At 33.5% G+C, this 21,450-nt stretch overlaps 1 protein-coding gene and 1 long non-coding RNA gene across 3 annotated transcripts in view; one reads left to right on the forward strand and one right to left on the reverse strand.

Moving 5' to 3' along the window:
- LOC114335025 (arylalkylamine N-acetyltransferase 1-like) overlaps positions 1-12,063 on the forward strand; it is a 210,995-nt gene extending 198,932 nt beyond the window's left edge. For both annotated transcript variants that reach the window (XM_028285179.2, XM_028285180.2), the window contains exon 4: positions 256-12,063. In XM_028285179.2, the coding sequence (XP_028140980.1) occupies positions 256-454 (199 nt within the window). In that variant the 3' untranslated portion in view covers positions 455-12,063. The remainder of the gene's footprint in view (positions 1-255) is intronic.
- LOC114335026 (uncharacterized) overlaps positions 1-21,450 on the reverse strand; it is a 124,236-nt gene that overhangs the window by 101,519 nt on the left and 1,267 nt on the right. The gene's annotated exons all lie outside the window — the stretch shown is intronic.

Below are 21,450 nucleotides of genomic sequence, written 5' to 3' on the forward strand. Positions count from 1 at the left end.
GAGAGGCTCTCTCCAAAAGTATTGGAAGATCAGATTTTTTAATACCATAAAAATAATCTGAAGGTATTTTGGTAATCGTATTAAAAGCGTAAACATATATCCAGGAGTCTGATATTTACAGTGAACAGAATGTGTTATCTCTATTCTGATTGGACGCCTGAACTCCTTATGATAATTAGATAATTAAGTTTGCAAGAAATTTAGTATGGTGGTTATTTTGAGTTAAGTTATCTCTTATTTTTTGTTTCTTTTCAGAGAACTAGCTAGACTAAAAGGGTGCGGCTTCATAACTGTAGACTGTACCAGCCACTACACTGCATGTGCTGCTAAAAAGCTGGGATTTGAACTGCATTATACTCTCAACTACGCCGACTACAAAGTGGCCGATAAAGTGGTTTTCAAACCAGAACCACCCCACAAAGCCTTGACAGTATACACTCAGAAGATTTTTTAAACATTCGTTGCAAAAAAATTTATTGGCCTACAATATTTAGTTACCAAATTACCAGTGAGATTCTAGAATATGTGTAAATTAAACAGATAAATCTAACTTATATACGAGTAGATGTTTAAATTTATATGTGACAATATCTTCGTATTACTATGTCATCCATTAAAAGAAATCATTTTTTACGTGAAGATGCTTGATTTTGCAGACAAGAATATTGTATTTTTTTGAAATTATAGTTTTTTTTAACATATGTGATTTATATTGATTATTATGTTTACTGAACTGTTTGACTATTTATAATGAAATAAATAACAGATTTGACGTTTACAAATAACAAATTCTATAAGAAGTTATTAAAATCAAAAATCCACGAGGAAATTCAATTCCAGTAGCTGGCTGTATGCCATAAATCACAAAAAAGAATTAAATTCCTTTGTAAAAGGTATATGTATTTATAAAAGTCCCTAAAAAGGGCTACATCACAGAAAATTTTAGGAATAACAATTTCGTCATCAGAGCTTATTATATTTTAAAGAACCTACATGCCTGAGCCACCAAGATATGTGGATAAAAACCCTTTAGATATTACATATATAGTTTTAAATTTTTTACAGTATAGTATTAAAATAATTGTGATGTTTAAAATATTCCTGTATTTAACATCAGGACCTAAAATTCAATAAACCTGGGACCTTAAATGAAATAATCCCTTGTTTGGGTAATTTCGCCCCTCCAACAATATCACCACGCTGAGCTTAGATATTATCTTATCTTATCTCTTAGATACCTGGTACTACTATAATACTCAACTATAAAAATCTCAACATTACTGTTTGATTTACACAAATTATAGAATTTTCTTATTGAATTCAGGCATGATATTAAAATGGAATTATTTCAAGGACAATAAAATATGTATATACCTAATTACAGATACATATACCTACTCTATATATAATATACAGAGACATAATGGACTACCCAAAAGTAAGCTTCGCGATTTTTATGTCACATGTATCTTTGTTTTTGTCATCGTATTACTTATAATATTATAAATATTTCGTTTCATAGGTCATCGTTGAGATTTCCGTCCGGCATCTTTAACTTTAGATTTCGTAACTATGGATTTTTACGGGGTTGGGTAGTTAACCCAACGCCAAAACCCCTTGTCGGAGGGCCATTTCACCCGCTCTCGTCGGTTCCCGACCCAACTTTCCACCCGGGGTTGGATACCGGATCTCCAGATTGGATTGCTCGGTTAACAGGAGCACCAACGTGAAGGTGAGAGTCGGATTTGAGTAGAAGTGGAGTAAACTGTAATCAACTCCATGTTTTCGCATTCTACCCCTTTATCCCCCATATATACAAAACCCATATACATAAACCAAACTTAACCAAAATAACCATATTATACAGCCAGTGTTGACATATGGTTCGGAGACATGGACCATCTCCAAGACAGATGGAAACCTTCTGCTTATATTTGAACGAAGGATCCTGAGAGGAATATTCGGTGGCATCTGTGAAAATGGTCTTTGGAGTTTATCTATACAACTACGAGGTATACCACAGATATAAACATATATTTGGTGGTAGAGATCACAGCATAACAACCCTCCTAGAAGAATCCTTGTCACAACCCGTGGGAAGTAGAAATAGGCGAGTAGGGAAGTAGAAATGTGGGTAGGCCAAAACTCAGATGGAAGGATGGTGTAGATGAGGATGGGAGAAAAATAGACGCAGCAAACTGGCAACGGTTGGCAATAGATATGACTGACTGGCGTAATAGACTTAGGAAGGTCGAGGCTCTTTATGAAAGGATATCTGCTTCTTCAAGTGCCATCTCCGCGATGGAGGTTGGCAATCATCATAACTATTCGTACTCTAGAGAAGGCTGCTATTCAAATGTTATTTTATGTACATCCATACCATTCTCTCCAGTTGCGCAGCCATGATATTCTATATCTCCCCATGCTTCACTTTCCTTGGATATTTACTTGAATAATCATGCAGTTGGGGCAAGTTGTAATCTCTCTACGTGTACCTATCTACCTAATATGTCTGAGATTACTCCAATTTTCTTATTTTGATTTTATCCAAGATTCAAGATTTTTATTTTTTTATTCGTAATTTTCAGAACCTCTTTGTGTGACGTGTTCTGTAGAGATATAGGAACAAAAATTACTTCCGTATCAGCCACTGGATGTGTTCTCCTTGTAACTCTTATGCATGCACATTGTAGTGTTTTAAGCCACATTAAATTGTTTCTATCCTCCTTTATTTTCCAATAAACTGTTCTCCCATCTGGTATGACACGTTTAAGGTTGGCTTTCCTTTTGGTTTAATGGGATCAAGCTGGTATTAGTGGGGTTGGTCGTAAGTCCTATCTTTTTTCACTTCGTTTTTGTATAATTCTGTGTGACATTTTTTAGCATAATACCACGAGGTTCGTCAAATATCACGAAAGTTAATGTACTACTAATCTCTACAGAAGTGGGAACGCTACTTTCCCTTATGGCTAGCTTCTGATCATGGATATGGAAGAGAGGAGGAGCTGTCGTGCCCTATTTTCATCTACACCATTCGTGTTCGAAGTAGCTGTGCCATCCACTTGGATCGCACAGTATTTATCTACCTTTTATATAGTTCTCTTATGAATGTGAGTTATTGTCAAATGCTCGTTGTATATCTAGAATTACGTACACCATTATTTGTTTTATATTCAAAGTATTCTCTATTTCGCTTATAATTATATCAATGTCGTTTCTATCAACTTTCTTTCTTTCATATCTCACGTACTTATCCACAGCTTCTTCGGTTATTTTTAAGATAAATGATGTGATACTGATAAGTTTTTGAATGTGTTGCGTCCTTTTTCTTGTTCTTCATTTAGTGCCGACTCCACTAATGAAGGTTGGTTATAACCATTGCAAATTCATCACTATCTTCTGCTTTTCTTAAAGGCGTCTGTATTTGTCGCCTACCAGGACCTCTTTTCCTTCGATTTTACCCTTCATAATCAGCTGCAACAACTCATACTTATCATTTCTAAGTATGTGCCGCAAATATTCTGTCTGTCGCCTTTTAATGGTGGTCAAAAGTTCTCTCTCTTCCCATTATGTGCAACACCATTTTGTTCGTAATATGTTCGTAATATGATCGGTCCATGGTATTTTCAAAATTCTCCTAAAAAGCCACATTTCAAAAGCTTCCAGCTTTCTCATTGAATCAACATTAACAGTCCAGGCTTCGACGCCGTAAAAAAGAATAGAGTGGATATAACATTTTACCATCCGATATCGGATTTTCAGATTGAGTCTCTGGTTACTCAGAAATTTCTTCATATTCAAAAAGGCTGCTCTTGATTGCTCTATTCTTGATCGAATTTCTGATTTCGGATTTAGATCTTCCGTAATCCGATTCCTAAGTATTTAATTTTGTCCACTTTTTCAATATCTTCATTTTTTATCTTAGCCCGATCAAAGAACAATCTGACCCCCAAAAAAATAAAGGATGGATGAAAATTTGGAAATAGGTAGTTGAAATTGTCTATTATTATATAAGAAAAAGTTTACAATTCTACATCCCCTCCATTTTTCAAAAATAGAAGAAAATACCCCCTCTCGAAGGTGAAAAATATGCATTCAAAATAAGTCCGGAATTGGATAAAATGACTAATTCTAAGTAACCTTTGTTCTATAGAGTTTTTTCCCTAAGTCAATACTTTTCGAGTTATTTGCAAGTGAATATGTTCATTTTTAACAGAAAGAAACATGTTTTGGACGGTTTTTCGGAGATAACTCAAAAAGTAAGTATTTCAGCAAAAAAATATTCTTAGCAAAAATATAGCTTATAAAAAACTGAAAAAAAATGTAAAAATAGAAAAATAGACGGTTTCGTTTTGATTTAAATCTGTCTCCTGCCATCCCCGATAGCGCTAATTCTACTAATTTCTAAAATATTTCTGACTACAGGTAGACCTAGAAATAGCGCTATCGGGGGATGACAGGAGACAGATTTAAATCAAAACGAAACGAAAAATATAGGTTCTCCGAGCCGCATTTTTGGAATATTTTCCTAGCGGTGCCTTTTGATATTTTCATATCTGGGTTAACAGAAAACTTAAATCGAGTCGACATTCATTTCACTGAAAAAAAAAAGGTGTATGTTTGAGGCCTGTAGACCCAGTAAAAGCAGAGTTGTAGATAATGAAAAGTAGGTTCTTCTTCATAAAATTCCAAATCGAATATTCCAATGTGAAATAACCCAAAACGGAGCACTTTTCGGGGAAATTCATTTCAACTTTTTTAAAGTGTTTAAAAAAAGGATTATTTTTGTTTTTAAAAAAACTTGTAACATTAAAAATAAGCGAGTTACGCTCAAAATATTGTTGGCCCCTTCTATTTTTTGGTAAAAAAATCTCGAAAATCACCCCCTAATTAGCATCACAAATAAATTTTACCATTACCACTTTACAAGTTACTTTGCTTATGTATTATTTATATGATCTGTAGTTTTCATCGGTTCAAAGTGCTTATTTTTGAAAAAGCTGTAGTTAAAATAGCTTAAACGAGTAACTAATCACGAGTTTAGGCAAATTTTGAACAGCCATAACATAATCAATTTTAGTATAACAAGAAAACAAAAAAGGAAAAATATTCATAAAAGCAAAACGTACACTTTATTACTCTTTAAGATTTTTGGTATTACTAATAATTTTTAAGTTAATTCCATGAACAATTCCATTTTTTTTTCAAAATTAAAAAAAATGTTTTATTTTAAACCCATTTTTTTTTCAAAACGGAGCACTTTGAACCAATAAAACTTATAGATAATATAAACGATGCACAAGTAAAGTAACTTGTGAAGCGGTTACGATTAATTTTATTTGGGAAGCTAATTAGGGGGTGATTTTCGCGATTTTTGTACCAAAAAATAAAAGGGACCAACAATATTTTGAGCGTAACTCACTTATTTTTAATTTTAGAGATTTTTTTAAAAAACAAAAATAAACCTTTTTAAAACACTTTAAAAAAGTTTTAATGAATTTTCCCCGAAAAATGCTCTGTTTTTTGGTTATTTCACATTAAAATATTCGATTTGGAATTTGACGAAGAAGAACATACTTTTCATTAGCTACAACTCTGCTTATACTGGGTACTCACGCGTACACCATTTTTTTTTCAATTTTTTATAAGCTATATTTTTACTAAGAATATTATTTTCGCTGGAGTACTTACTTTTTGAGTTATCAATTTTAATTGGTAAAATCAAATTGAATTCAATTGAAGCTTTCTTTGTGAATTTTATTAAAAACCCTATAGTCCAAGTAATGAAGCTTAAAATAGGACAAAACCTCGCAATTTTTACAGAATTGATTGATTTACTTGAAAATTTGAGAATAAGTAGTGGATAGTCCGTAGATCAAAATCTATATGATGCCGACATGCGCTTTTACCATGGGGGTGGTTGCCACCCCATGTCGGGGGTGGAAATTTTTTATTATATTTTGACCGCAAAAGTTGGTAAAACATTCATTATAAGCAAAAAACGTTCTATATATTTTTTTGATAAAATTAGTAGTTTTCGATTTATTCGCTATCGACAGTGTTAGTTTTATATCGAAAAAATCAGTGTTTTTAATCAGTTTTTTGCTAATAACTCAAAAAATGTTCGTTTTATCAAAACAACTTTGCTTGACAAAAATGTATCTTTTGAAAAAATAAACAAAATAGTTTTTTTTTTTAATTTTTTTAAGACCAATAGTAATCGAGCTGTAGTTTATTATATGTTAGCTTGTCTTCGTCAAATGCTAAATATTGTAGTTTAAAACTCAAAAGACTGGAAAACTGTGCATTTTTCGAGGATAACTTGTTCAAACTAATTTAAAGTATTTAAAAATATCTATCTACAGAAATAAAAATAAAGTCTCTAGCTCAAAAATTAAGTGACTTATTATGAAAAGAATGTCAGTCTCTATTTTTTTCAGCGAAAAAGTGATCGGAAACTTCTCCCTACTTACCACCCTAATTGAAATTAGTCATTGACCTTATTTGGTCTTCTATATTTATATTTATGTATCATTAATAGGTTCTAGACTATTCTAGAGGTTTGACCGGCTTAGAATGATTAGCTTTTAATAAAATGGATTTAAAAGCGAATAACGAATTTTTGTAGTTTGGTAAGAAATGCTTTTTTCTTCAGAATAGAAAGATTAGCGTCAGAGATACAAAAAAATATCTAAATCTAAAATTGTCGCTTATTTAATTCCCAAGAACGGGGTTAGCAAACATTTTTTCCATGGCAAAAACTGAGTGAGCTATTGACAATTAAATCTTGTAATAACAGGCAAAAACCACCTATACCAACCCTTTTACAGTCACCTCTATTTGTGACTGTGGATTTTAAAAGGATTTAATATTAACAGCGCCTTATGGATCTTGTAGAAACCTACAAAATTCTTTTTTGTCAAACTTTCTAGGATAAAAAAGAAAAAAGTTACGGTTAAAAAATCAATATATTTTTTTGAAAAAAAAAAGAGAAATCCAATTGTAAGCTTAATAATGTAAGTTGGCGGTGTTTTTAGTCATTGGCCTTACCTATTCATTCATACTTCTTTATTTATTTATTAGTAATATATTCCAGAAGTTTGACTGTCTTAGAATGATTAGTTTTAAAAAAAAACTGGAGTTAAAAGCGAATAACGAATTTTTGTAGTTTGGTAAAAAATGCCATTTTCTTCAGAATAGAAATATTAGCATCAGAGATACGAAAAAATGTTTGAATATGAAATTGTAGGTTATTTAATTCCAAAGAACTTGGTTTGAAAAAAATTTTTCTACGGTAAAAATTGAGTGAATCATAAATGAGTATAATATCGAAAAACATTGATTTTTTCGATATAAAACTAACACTTTCGATAGCGAATATACCGAAAAATATTAATTTTATCAAAAAAATTTATAGAGCATTTTTTGCTTAAAATGAATGTTTTTATAAACTTTTGCAGGTAAAATATATTAAAAAATTTCAACCCCCACAATGGGGCGGCAACCACCCCCATGGTAAAAGCGCCTTTCGACGTCATATAGATTTTGTTCCTTGGACTATCTACTAGTTATTCTCAAATTATCAAGCAAATCGATCCATTCTGTAAAAATTGCGAGGTGAAAATCTTCGGTTCCTGGACTACTAGGGATGTTTATTTTTATAGAATAAAAAGTATTAAACCTCTTTTTTTAAAAGATGTAATTGAAAATAAAATTTTTATTTTATTTTTCCTCTTTTTTTATTTCATTAAAATTTTACTATTCTAACATGTTTGCAAACTTTAACTCAGTTTTCCCAAAACATCGTTTTTGCAGTTCGCCCTTACTCCTCCAAATTCCTGAAATATTTTTCACCCCGTATTTTCCAGTTTTTGTAAAATGGAAGTAATGTACAATTGTAAACTTTTTCTTATATAATAATAGACAATTTCAACTACCTATTCTCAAATTTTCGTTCTTCCTTTATTTTTTTGGAGGTTTTCGTAAAATTTGTTGTTCCCTGATCGGGCTATCTGGACATTTTTCTAAACTTTGGAAATGGTTGTAAGACCAGCTCTTCCTTACATTAATAAATCTTTATCTCTTAACCCACCTGTAGCATCTAGTTTTGATGATTACTTAATCCGTGTAAAAATAGAGTACAGTAATAATTATTGGAATATTATAATCTAATGCTCTCTAAAGACCATTCATAACGTCTACGAACACAATAAACAAGAATAAACAAAAACTAAATCGTGACTTGTAAATTGATCTTGAAAGCACCAACATAAAATGATGTGTGCATATTCATTATGTGCAACGTAAGCTGTCAGCTTATTTATTGCTATTTCATAACGTTTGATAATATAATTAAATCGAACTAGGCATTTATATATAGGGTGGCTCAATTTTAAACGCTGAAATGAGTTCTTAAACAAATTAATGTTTTAATTCCGCAGGTATCAAATCTGAATTCAAAAGCTGTTACTTTTAATATGTTACCATTGATTAAAAAAAACTACTTTTTTATTAGCTGAATTGATTTGCTCAATGCTGTATCTTTGTTTTAAAAGGTAGAATATTTTTTATGTGTATATTAATTGGTTTATAAAAAATTAAAAATATATGAAAGTGTTATCGTGTGATTTAAGTTTAAGTCATGAAGAATGACCAAATAAGAATTGCAATTAAAGCATAAAAATGTCAACTATGTGTGTATACTGTATATCTATACAGGGTGTTTAATTAATAATTGGAAATATTTTCCTATTACGGCAGATTCCTGGGCTAAAAATATTACCAGATATTACTCTCAACCCAATTCACCTAGTCCGAAAATGCTTTCTAATGAAGCTAGAGCTCCTTAAAGATGGCGACTTGTAATTATTTTTTTAGATACCTCCAGAACGCTTCTATATATTTAGAAAAACTAAAACTAGTACGCTTATTTATCTTCCAGATATAAATCGATTCCATCAATTGCGAATCTCTAGTACCGGTCATTTTTTCAGGAAGGGGACGGTCATTTTTCGCATAACTTTTTTGTCGTTTAACTTTTAAACATTTTTGACACTGGATTATTAAATTATGCGATATACTAGTGCCAAAAGAAAAATCGATTTGAAAATCGATTTGAAATTAAAGACAAAAAGTTATGCGATACAAGTAATCATTGAGCTACAAAACGGACGCATATGACCGGTACTAGAAATTCGCAATGGATGAGATTAATTCATCTCTGGAAGATAAATAAACGTACCAGTTTTCGTTTTTCTAAATAGTTTTTTTTTTATTTTTTTCAAACTCAAGAAACGAAAAATTTTCAAATCGGTTTTTCTAGAAAAGGGTGTATTCTACCTACTTAAAGCAAGCGTAGCTTTTAGTACTATAGCACCTCAAAATTTAATAATCCAATGTCAAAAAAACTTAAAAGTTTACGACAAAAAAGTTATGCGATAAAATAACCGTTTCCCTACCCAAAATGGATGCCTGTGACCGATACTAGAAATTCGCAATTGATGGAATATATTTGTCTCCGGTAGATAAATAGGCGTATCAGTTTTCGTTTTTCTAAATAGAAGCATTCTGGAAGTATTTAAAAAAAGTAATTACAAGACGCCTTCTTCAAAGAGCTCTAGGTCCCTTAAGAAGCATTTTCGGACTAGGTGAATTGGGTTAAACTCTAATATTTTAGTCTAGGAAGCTACAGTTCAAATATTTCAAATTATTATTAAAACACCCTGTATATGTAGAGATGTTTATTGCACTTCAAATGTAGATACATACGAGGTCTAACAATTAAGTTCCCAGACTATTGGTACCTATACCTACTAAATTTACAATCAAGATATAGAAATCAAGGTAGAATACGTTAAATACTACGAAGAGCACTCTAGAATCATAATTTACAATGTATCTACATTGTAAATCCCAAAGCATGATTTCCAAAGTTTATACATTGTAAATTATGATTCGGGAGTGGTCCTAGTAGCATTTAACGTGTCTTGGTTGGTTTATTTCAACTGCATCTTGATTGTAAATTTAGTATATATCTTTATTTAGTATGTTTTATAATTTTTAGCATATTTTAAAGGTAGTGGAAAGATTCACGTAAGTCAAAGGGCTATATGGAGCGCCAGATGTTGGGTGTCTCCCTGAGAGACCGAATCCCAAATGAAAAATACGTCGTAGAACAAAAATAACAGACGTTGTCGAAAGAATTGAGTAGTTAAAGTGGAATTGGCCAGGACACGTCGCCATATTGTCAGACAACCAATGAACAAAACGTATTGTCGACTGGAGGCCACGGGCCACAACAAGAAGCACTAGATGGACCGACGATCTAGATCTAAAGCATGTTATCGGTAACTGGATACAAGCTGCACAAGACAGAGACAGCTGGAAAAAGCTGAGGGAGACTTATGTCCAGCAGTGGACGCATACAGGTTGACGATGATAGCGTTTCAGGTGAGCTCAAATGGTAGAAGACCGAGGTTAGATCTCCAGCACCGGCGAAAACATCTAGATATTTTCAAAATGTCTAAAGACCCCATGTGGATTCTTAATCCTGAGATGCCTAGCCGTGACGAATGTTGACAACCGTTTTTCATTTATTACGGTATCGAGGTAGCTGTAATGTAATGCGTCACTCTTTCTGCTAGGATTCGACTGTAGGCGTAACTTGAATAAAATTAGTACCTTGAGTAAAACTAGGGGTAATAATATGCGATTGAATCATAGCTCTGGCCCTGCTACCTTCCTTGTCTACCGTAGGCCCAAACAATAGCAAACTACCCTGCTATGCTTTCAATCTGCACTAATTATATAATTTGTTTTCCTCCAATATAGGAACTCGTCTTCCTCATCCCTATATCGCTCCAAGAGAAAGAGTACGAAGTAGTGCTTCCGGTGGTCATCTTGCTACAGGCTATTAATTATCTCTCAGGCTATTATCGAAAAAAATAATCAACATGGGTTTGAATTTTGGCTTTTGGAATCTTCCACTGCATGTATTGCAGCATGGTTTTAAACTCATATTAAATATACCTACCTACGTGTTCCTCGGAACTTAATTGCCAGACCTCATATTTATCAGATGTTTCTATGTTCATCTTATCTTCAATATCTTCCGTTTTCCTTAGTTTAGTTTACCAATTGATGTCTTTTGTTTAACAAATTCTTCTTGCTTAGGAATAATCCATCCCGGCTCTCTATATTTTTACTGTTGCTAAAATTCCATATTTTATCTTAACTTGTAGACCTACTATTGAAGAAATATGTATGTAGGTACTCATAAGCAGCCCTAAAACATCTACACCTACACATTATAGTCGTTTGTTTAAATATTATGTACCACAAACTATAAAAAAGATACGATGAGAGCACTGTATATCTTGATATGTGAAAACTTGGCAGCCATACCTATATTTTCAGTTGATTGACTTCATGTATTTTTGAACCAATGTGGTATCTAACATTATTATTCGAATTCCAAATTAAATCTTCCTGTTTGTGCTGTCTTCTAACAATATTAATCCATTCACATATTGCCTCATCTGTCTTTCTCCAGCTCTTTAACTCTCCCCTTTCAGTGTCAGGGACTAGATACGTTTGAGAGTATTTTCATAATTTGGGAGAATACTCTCTAATATTGGCATCGATAGTTGCTACATCTGGACGTTTCCCAATATATTTAATTTTAATTAGACCCTTCACTCAAGCATTTAAGCATTTTCGTTGTCATTTCTGCAACTTGGTTCATTTTTATTTACTGTCAGGTTTATGAAAATAATTCTAGTATCAGGTATTATTAAAACTTGTATCCTTATATAAAATTACATAATATTGTAGTTAAAAATTTATATTTTTGCAAACATTCAGAAATGGTACTAATATTTTTAAAAATTACTTATAAATTAATGTATATTATATAAACAATGTTTTAAATGAATCACTATATTGTAGCTGTTAGAACTTGTGATTAGAAATTAGACAGTCCAAGTCTAAGAAATTAAATGTGATAATTGTTTACCTTTTATTAGACAAGTTATTTTATTTCAATAAATATAATTTTTACAAGAAGATCTATTTTTATTTTATTAAATCTTTCATACCCCTTCCTTTGCAACATACTTCAATGAAAACCCAGAAACAAGAATTAATGAATTGAAAGCACTTATTATTGTACCTATATTTCATGAAAATGTGACTATTTTGGATTAGGGATGAAAGCTTTGACACGACAACAAGTAGACGAGCGTTTGAGCCCAGCTATGGTACTAATGTCAAATATAATAGTAAACTTTTAAATCAACTTTCCACTCCAGCTGCTCTTAATACAAATGCTGGATGGATAGAAGATACGACGCACAACTGTCAACATTACATTACGACTCTCTACAAATCCTTCACCATTCAATAAGTCTCAAATACCATCAAAGAGCTTCATAACTGGAAATCTCCTGGACCAGACGGATTCCAAAACTTCGGGCGAAGTTTTGGAGTTTTCACGAGTGCTTATCAACAGTAATTATTTATATATGGTTTATTCCACCAACATACGTCTGTTATGGATTATCGCGACAACGAATATTTCAGTGTGCAACATAAGAAGTACGAAAGAGTAAATGGCTCTAATAATTATTCCAATAAACAGCAATGTAATTTGCAATTTATTTTCGTTCTTCATATTTTGCACAATAAAATATTCGTTGTCGAAATAATCCAAAACAGACGTATATTCGTGGAATAGGGTATATCACTAATCCGCAGGAAATACCATCATTCCTAACTAAACTTAATATCGAAGGATCAATATAACACTTAAGATCCAGCCAAGTACCGCCCAATTACTTATCTTCCAACTTTGTATACCTAAATTGGTCATGTCTTGTGTAGCCCAGCGTGTCTACCAACACTGCGTGCTCTAAATAATATCATAGAGCCTTAACAGAAAGGATGCGCTAAGGGTTCCATATGGGTTCCAAAGAACAACTTCTCATCGACTCAGTCATTTCTAATCAGACATACACCAAAAAAAGGAACCTCTTTACTGCTTGTATTCTCTATAAAAAAAAGCCTTTGACTCAGTGCCTCATGAATGAATGGCTTATAGATTATACATTGTGCGTCAGAGAAAACGGGCACCCGACAAAATGGGTTAATTTTTGATGTCTCGAATTGCCTAAAGCTGTTGTACAATTTAAGTGATTTTTTAAATATGTTATAGCCTTATTATTTAACAATATCACTGTAATAATATTGTTGCTAAACAAGTAAATTTTCATTGTATACCGGGTGGACTAATCAAACTGTGTTATTTTCTCAAAGTTTGCAACACCCTGTGGAATATTGTAGCCTCTATAAAATACTGAAATTAAAATCCAACTATAGCCTCAGGTTTTCTTAACATTCTGTTTTTTTATTCATTCGCTTATGTGGGATAATAAAAAGTTAGGTACTTTAACAACTAGCCATGTTCTTCATCAATACAGGGTGTTTCTAAATAAGTGCGACAAACTTTAAGGGGTAATTCGGCATGAAAAAATAATGACCGTTTGCTTTGTAAACATATGTCCGCAAATGCTTCGTTTCCAAAATAAGGGATGTTGAATTTTTTCTTACAAACTGATGATTTATTTATTGCTTTATCCGATTGAGCTCTGCAAATGAAATTTGGTAGGTTTGGTTTTAAGAGGTAGTTATTGCGCATTTTTTGACGTACAATTAAGAATTTTATATTCTCCATTGGCGTGCATACGGGTCATATTACCCGTATGCACGCTAATGGTGAATATAAAATTCTTAATTGCATGTCAAAAAATGGGCAATAACCTACCAAATTTCATTTGCTCAACCGGTTTTAGAGCAATAAATAAATCGTCAGTTTGTAAGAAAAAAATCAACATTCAAATTCATCTCAGAAACGAAGTATTTGCGGACATATGTTTACAAAGCAAACGGTCATTATTTTTTCATGCAGAATTACCCCTTAATGTTTGTCGCACTTATTTAGAAACACCCTGTGCTGATGAAGAACATGGCTAGTTGTTAAAGTACCTAACTTTTTTATTATCCAATATAAGCGAATGAATCAAAAACAGGATGTTAAGAAAACCTGAGGCTATAATTGGGTTTTAATTTCAGTATTTTATAAAAGCTAGAATAGTCCACAGGGTGTTCCGAACTTTTAGAAAAAAAACACAGTTTGATTGGTAGGTACACCCGGTATACAATGACAATTTACCTGTCGAGCAACAATATTATTACAGCGATATTGTTAAAGAATAAGGCTATAACACATTAAAAAAATAACAAATCGGACAACAGGTTTAGGAAATTCGAGACATCAAAAATGGCCCATTTTGTGGGGTGCCCGTTTTTTCTGACGCGCAGTGTAATAAGAATATACAAAGTCGATGATAACTAATAGTCGAATCTACTATTTAAGGCATATAATGACAGATTAGAAAACTAAAATTCACCTTCAACTATCCGGTGAAAACAATATCGAAATGAAAAATATCTCAATCAACCGGGGCTTTTTCCAAGGAGACTCTTCGAGTCCATTGCCATTGTGGTTCTGTTTAGCTATGAACCCCCTATCCCATCTATTAAACTCCACTGACTCACGTTTTAGCTTTAGCATTAAAAACAACAATACCTGTAGTGGCGAAGCTTAATCATCTGTTGTACATGGATGATTTGAAATTAATGGCTTCCACTTGAGACAGATGCTAAGAACTGTAGAAACATTGTCTAATGATATTAGTATGCAGTGCGGTCTAGACATGTGTTTTGAATATAGTCAGAGGAAAGTTACAACCCTGTGGATTCGATATGCAAAATGGCCAGAACATTAAGGCCATGGATGAAAACGATATGTACAAACATCTCGGAGTAAAGCAAGCCCAGAAAATTGACCATAAACAAATGAAAACTGAGAATACTGAGATAAATAGGTACCGAGTTTATACGAAGGGTAAAACAGATGTTTCGTTCACAGTTTAACAATACAATTTTTTTTAAGGCACTAAAAACACCTACGCTTGTTCCGCGCTTAGCTATTCATTTGATATTGTTAAGTGGACAAAAACGGATATACAAAATCATCAGTGAAAAGTACGAGCACACCTCACAAAGGCACAAAGACACCATCCTCGAAGTGCAGTAGAAAGAACGCCATTACCACGGTATATTTAGGAGGAAGAGGACTTATGGATATGGGTGAGCAATTGGATAAACAGATTGCCAATTTAAGATTGCTATTTTCAAATATACCTATTATTATGTCCACTATTGGATTTATTCCGAAGAACCTCCCAGAAAACATAAAAAAGCTGGGTCTAGATGAACATATTTATAAGACAATGCATAAAGCTGTACTACTCTCGACGACTAGATGTATACGAACATTTTTGAGATATGTACTCCAGAATATCAAGTCACCTAGGGCTCGATAACACGGAAAGATTCCCACCAGAGCTCAATCCTTTTGATACCGTAGGTATCTGGGATGAGTCAATTTTCCCCTTAGAGCCGTGTGAGCGTATGGGAGTGTGAGCCGTATGGCTAAATCTGGATAATAATAGACACTAATGGACAAATAATTGTACTAGTAAACCACTCACACGACATGGCAAGTAACGATTATTCGTCAAGTACACTAGTCGTTTGAGCCCGGCTTAAATGGTCCTCTTTGCGGATAAAATTAACACGTTGTCGGACAGAACGTCTATAGAGGTCTAATTGCCATTGATGTAATGTGACACAACGTCTATAGACGTTGCATTTTTCCCTATTCTACTTTGCAAAATACATATTGGTAGTGTCACAACACTTGCTTATACATCCTGTCACCTGTACATACTGTCCTTCAACGTGTTAATAGCAAATTGTCCCAATATTTGAAGCACTATCGAAGACAAGCAAAAATATGATTTTAACTGGGAATGTATTTTACACTTATTTAGAGAAATATACAATTATTAGTTCAAAAATAGAAGAAAATTATTAATTCTACTGTTTCTAAATTGTAGGGGTACCTAGGTAGTTAGTTACCTACTGACAAAATAATAATAATAACACCAACAATGTGTTCAAATGCATTCATTTTTTCGAATCCTGAGAAAACTATAGTAAGTATTAATATAGTAATAAGTATTTTTAAAAAATTTAAACGCAGAATGAAATTACATTAAGTATTACCGAGGGCCGAAAGTTCCTGAAAACTTCTACAATGTTTATTTTAATAAGTTATAGGAGTGAAAAAAATAAAATATTTGGTGTGATTTTTAATTTCCATTAATGGGAAAATGAAAACATATGACTTTGCAGTGAAATCAAGAATTAGATCCATATAGGTATAATATACTCATAATCACTGTCGTCGGTATCTTCATTTGAATTGTAAATGATGACTGGATTAATTGCTTCGATGCGATTTTCACGCATTCGACATTCTTCCATTAACTTTTTACACCACACATACCTAAACGCGACAGACCAAAAACAGAGCCACAAAAACAGGACGCACAGGAAGAAAAACCAAATCAGCAATGAAATTAAGATAAATTAAGACTGATAACCAGCATCATAATAACCGTATAACATGAGACCTCTTTCAAGGGAACACACATGTCTACATCTACATTCTACATCAACAACAAAGTACCTAATATTCAAAACAAAGTCACTTTTTAAAACTTGTTTTGAGAATACTACTTGATACTACACACTAGATTATTTAAGAATGTGAAGAGGTCAGTGGCTGGAGTCAGTTTGGTTTCAAAAATAGACTTGTCGCGAGAGAAGCGACCTTTAGTACGCAAACATTAGTATAGAAAATGGTTTAGATTAAAGAAAGGATGTTTTTATGTGTTTCATCGATTATAAGTATTCGATAATGTAAAACACGAATTAATGATAAAATGCCTATAAGAGTTAGGATTGGATGCCAAGGACATAAGAATTGCCGTCAATCTGTATTGGAACCAGACAGCACCAATACGTCTTCAATATTTCAACTAAACATAAGATTTTTCAAACAAATAATCTCACTAGAACAAGACATCCTCAGTTACTTTGAAGAAAAACGTTTAAGTTGGTATGGACATGTGAGAAGAGCAGATCGTACAAGGTCGATATCCAAGATTTCGGATTGGAGCCCAACTGGAAAGAGAAGAAGAGGTAAACCCCGAAGATCATGGAGGGATGAAGTGGACAAGGCCATGGAAAGACGAGACCTTAGAGATGGAGAATGCCAGAACAGAAACGACTAGAGACGTTGGTTGAAAGAAGGAAGGCGGCGACAGCTGTAAAAATCCTTATATAGATAGATAGAAGATATCTCAATTAGAAAAGGAGTAAGGCAATGAATTTCATTATGTCAGAAAGTCAGTAGACGATAGCGGGAGATAACCATGGAAAAATATCATGTGGGGATCCTTGAAGCCAGGACTCTCACGTGGAAAGCATTTTGGACGATTGTAGCCTTCATAGCCCATCAGCGTCCTACGGGGGCTGAAGTGTATGGACGATCTGGAGCATTGAGGCAGGGTATAGAGTGGTCCCTGATTTACACGGATCAATTTCCCTCACCCAATGAATTGTATACACGAATGTCATTTATAGGGGTATCCAAGTCTCACGCTGGATTCACGACGTACTAATTTCATGACGTAAGTTCAGTTTACTCTCAGAAATTAATGTTGCAAAGCCAGATAGGTTAAATTTTTTTTTCGAAATTCTGATTAAATTCATTGTTGCATGGTCCATGTACATCTTAGATTGCAAAACAGGATACATCTCTTCTAAATATGTGAAAATTTTGTTTTAGTTTCAAAATCAGGTAAATCATTCATAGTGAATTGAAAAACGGGATATACATCAATGTTTCGTAAACCACTCTAGACTCTAGATAATTTGAGGTGAAAAGCATTCTCATCGAGAAATCTATATTTTTTATTATGTAGGCTAGAAAGAGAATAAGAAACCAATCAGTTTGGACAAGAAATATAGAAAAACAACACAGGGTAGATACAAGATTATTTTGACTAGTATTTTAAACTGTACCTACCCTTTAGGTACAAAATGTTAAATAAAACTATTATTCGTTAATGTTTATTGTATCTTAAATAATTATCAGAAAATAAGACAGTGACACAATTGTAGTGATCACAGGCAGAAAAGCATATTTTGATGGTGTGTTCTTTTCTATTAGTCACAAAGTCATGGAAAACACAAAAACCGAACAGCATGAAATTGAAATACAAATATATACATAATACTAGTCCGTCATAGTATATATAACCAAGGGCGGATCCAGGGCCGATTTTCGGGAGGGGCCATGAACTTTTTTTGGAGAGGGGTACCAAGGATTTGGGGGCAATTTTTAAAAATTAGGGTTACACCGGTGAGTTTTAAGGCCCTTTTCACACACTATTGGGTGCCATAAATACATTCAAAACATATCGTTATTAAAGTATTATTAAACTCAGTACCTATATATATTCCTACACATTTGTCTGATCCAAGTGCAGTTCTTTCAACAAGTTTAATACTATTTTTCTCAATGCTTCTCCTGTCAGAACTTGTTCTTCCCCTTTCTCTTAATTTTCATTAATTATTTTTATGTTCTGATAAGCGCCAATGAATTTGACAAAATCTTCACGAATGTTGTTACTCTGTATTTATCTCAAATTTAGAGAAAGCTGTTCCACCTGGGGTAGGTCGGTCTTTTCGTCAAATATGACAGAGTAATAATTTACACTTTGAACCTGATTTATTATATGTTCAATTATTTTTTCACCACAACATGTTATCAATTGATTTTACTGGTGCTACTAATGTATCTTGCTCAGGATGATACTGTGGATAGGTGTTGTTTAAGAGTCTTATCTCCTGAGGCGATTTTAAACCTCAACACTTTCCCTCATTGCTAGGTCAAGCATCTTCGTCCAGAAGCAGAAGGCCATCATCACGGTGGCCTCTCAGAGGAATATTTTGTCGATCTAAGAACACTGGACTCTACTATAGTGTCTTTTTTTTTTCTTGTATCTGTTTAGAGCTGTGAGAGTATATCTGGTTAATAACCGACTTTTGCGGGTTGCGATAACTTTGTAGAAAATTCAGCACAAGTTGAACGTACTCGTTGTGGTATGATGTTTTTTCATGGGTTTATATGACTCCGTCTTTGCCCATCAGTTTCGCGAAAGATGTTAAAGGTTTCGGGACAAGGCTTTGGGCTGTCATCCCTTTATTGTGGCCATATTTTTCATTAGAAAAATAAAACGCAATACTTGTAAAACAATCCCTTTTGACTGTGCGAAAGTACCCACCAACTCATTTGTTCTAAATGCTGGTGATCCAAGTAACGCTCTTTTTTTTCTTTTTTATTCTTTGTGTGTACAGAATATGGAAATTGATACGATTTTGATGGCTGCCAAGGTCGTTCTAACAATTGGCACTTTGTAAAATTATCGACATTTTGATTTATAAAAATATCCTATGTCATTCTTAAAGCTTCCGTTACTGCTTTTGTTAAATTATTCTAGTCCAGAAAACATTTATTTGTACATATATATGTGTTTGAAACTAAAAACATTTAAACAGCAAATATTTAAATTTATATTTTTTACATTCTCGGGAGGGACCATGGCCCCCTCCCTGGATCCGCCCTTGCATATAACCAAAGGTATAAAACTTTATCTTGAAAAGAAAAATATACTAAGACAAATATCTGTAGTAAGCCATCAAAGGCCAAAATATTAAGTTACTTCATATTATGATACTTGGAGCACCTTCACATCATCGGCTGAATGCAAGAGTGGTACAACTCAAAATCTGGTTCGTTTATTTAGATACTTTTATTTTTATTTGAGTTGTGCCACTCTTGCATGCAGCCGACGAAAACCTGAGATGGATTTAAAGCAGTGCGACCTTTTCAGAAGTGCGACTGCGACCTTTTCAGATCTATTGTGGTCCTCTAGTCCTGCACAACATTAGGTTTGTTCCAACTCGTTACAAAACCGTTCTTGAACGGTTACGAGTATGCGCTGTAACGAAAAATGTGTTACTGCGCATAATTATTCGTTATTGCGCATAACGTTTCAAGAACGGCTTTGTATCGAGTTGGAACAAACATGATATAACCTGACCCTTTTTAAAAAGTGTAATAGTTTAGTGGATTTTCTTCTCTCAATGCAAAGAACCGCATATTTACCAGACTGTCAGGGAATGTGCTCTGTGCTGTTTCTTCTTCCAGGTTCCAGAATCTGTACACAGGTCATCACCTGACAATCATATCAGCTTCATATGCCTATTCAGCTTACAGTGGCCAAGTGCCCTGTTAGCAGACCTACTATGGCTTTGACTGTTTTCCTTATCAGGTCTGCCGTAAATTTTGGCGAATGTTCTGTAATGAACTGTTTCACCTGTCTTTGTCCTGGTGAATTCCTCCACCATTCCAACGATTTGTGAGCTTCCCACTTTCTTGTAGGTACTTATATCCGTTCTTGTTACTGCCTTTGTAACGCCACAGAAGGGTTCCGGTCCACCAGTCGCGTAGCGTGAGTGTCGGCTGCCCGGGGCAGAAGACAATTTTGCCGCCCTCTTATTTAGGTATTTTAATTTAATGTACTTATATGTACTATACATTAATTATTATAGAGAACTTTTCGGCGAGAACAGTCATTATTTTGCATTATACAGGTTAGATTTTAAATAAAAAAGTTTATCTAAGTTTTACAATCACGTTTACTAATACAGAAATTCTTTTACTTTAACCAATGATACATTGATATATTTAGGTACCTATCACTTAGATTAGGTACACCTTGACAATCGACAAAAGTAATACCGAGTATTTGTTAGAATTAAAAACAAAACTTCCGTCTTGATTAAAAATTTATAAGTACGTCTACTTTTTTTAAGAGTAAAGTCTTTTATTGCACCGTCAATGTCTATCGCATCACACACCTCTTGCTCAATAGAAAAAATAGCCAAATTACATGGTTATTCTTAGAGCACTCATTGTCGATCTTAAATAATTTTTAATCAATTTCAATTTTGAAAAACTTCTCTCATTATTAAAATATTGAACAGATTAACTTTCAGCTTGGATTTAATAAAAAATTTAAATAATTTAAGGAGTCTGCATTAATCTATTCTCGTTGCCTGTAGCAGCAGTGAAAGTCCGCAGTCGAAGTTTTTCCCGCTTGAAATCCTGCTCATCAATTTCGTCAGATGCGTAGTCTAGTCTACAGTGTATTTACATAGATTACATTCAGTGTTGTCTGGATCTAATAATATTCGCGGTGTGCAAGTACTTGGAAAGGGAAACGAGAAACGACCGTGCGCGAGTCGCGGAGAAATATTGCAACTATCTTAAATAATTCATATTGTCAATTGAAATTGTCAAATTGACGTAGGGTAGGTGGGGGCAAAGGTACGCATTTTCTAAATTTTCAT

This window comes from Diabrotica virgifera, chromosome 1, assembly GCF_917563875.1.
Source record: "Diabrotica virgifera virgifera chromosome 1, PGI_DIABVI_V3a".
Classification (NCBI taxonomy): Eukaryota; Metazoa; Arthropoda; class Insecta; order Coleoptera; family Chrysomelidae; genus Diabrotica; species Diabrotica virgifera.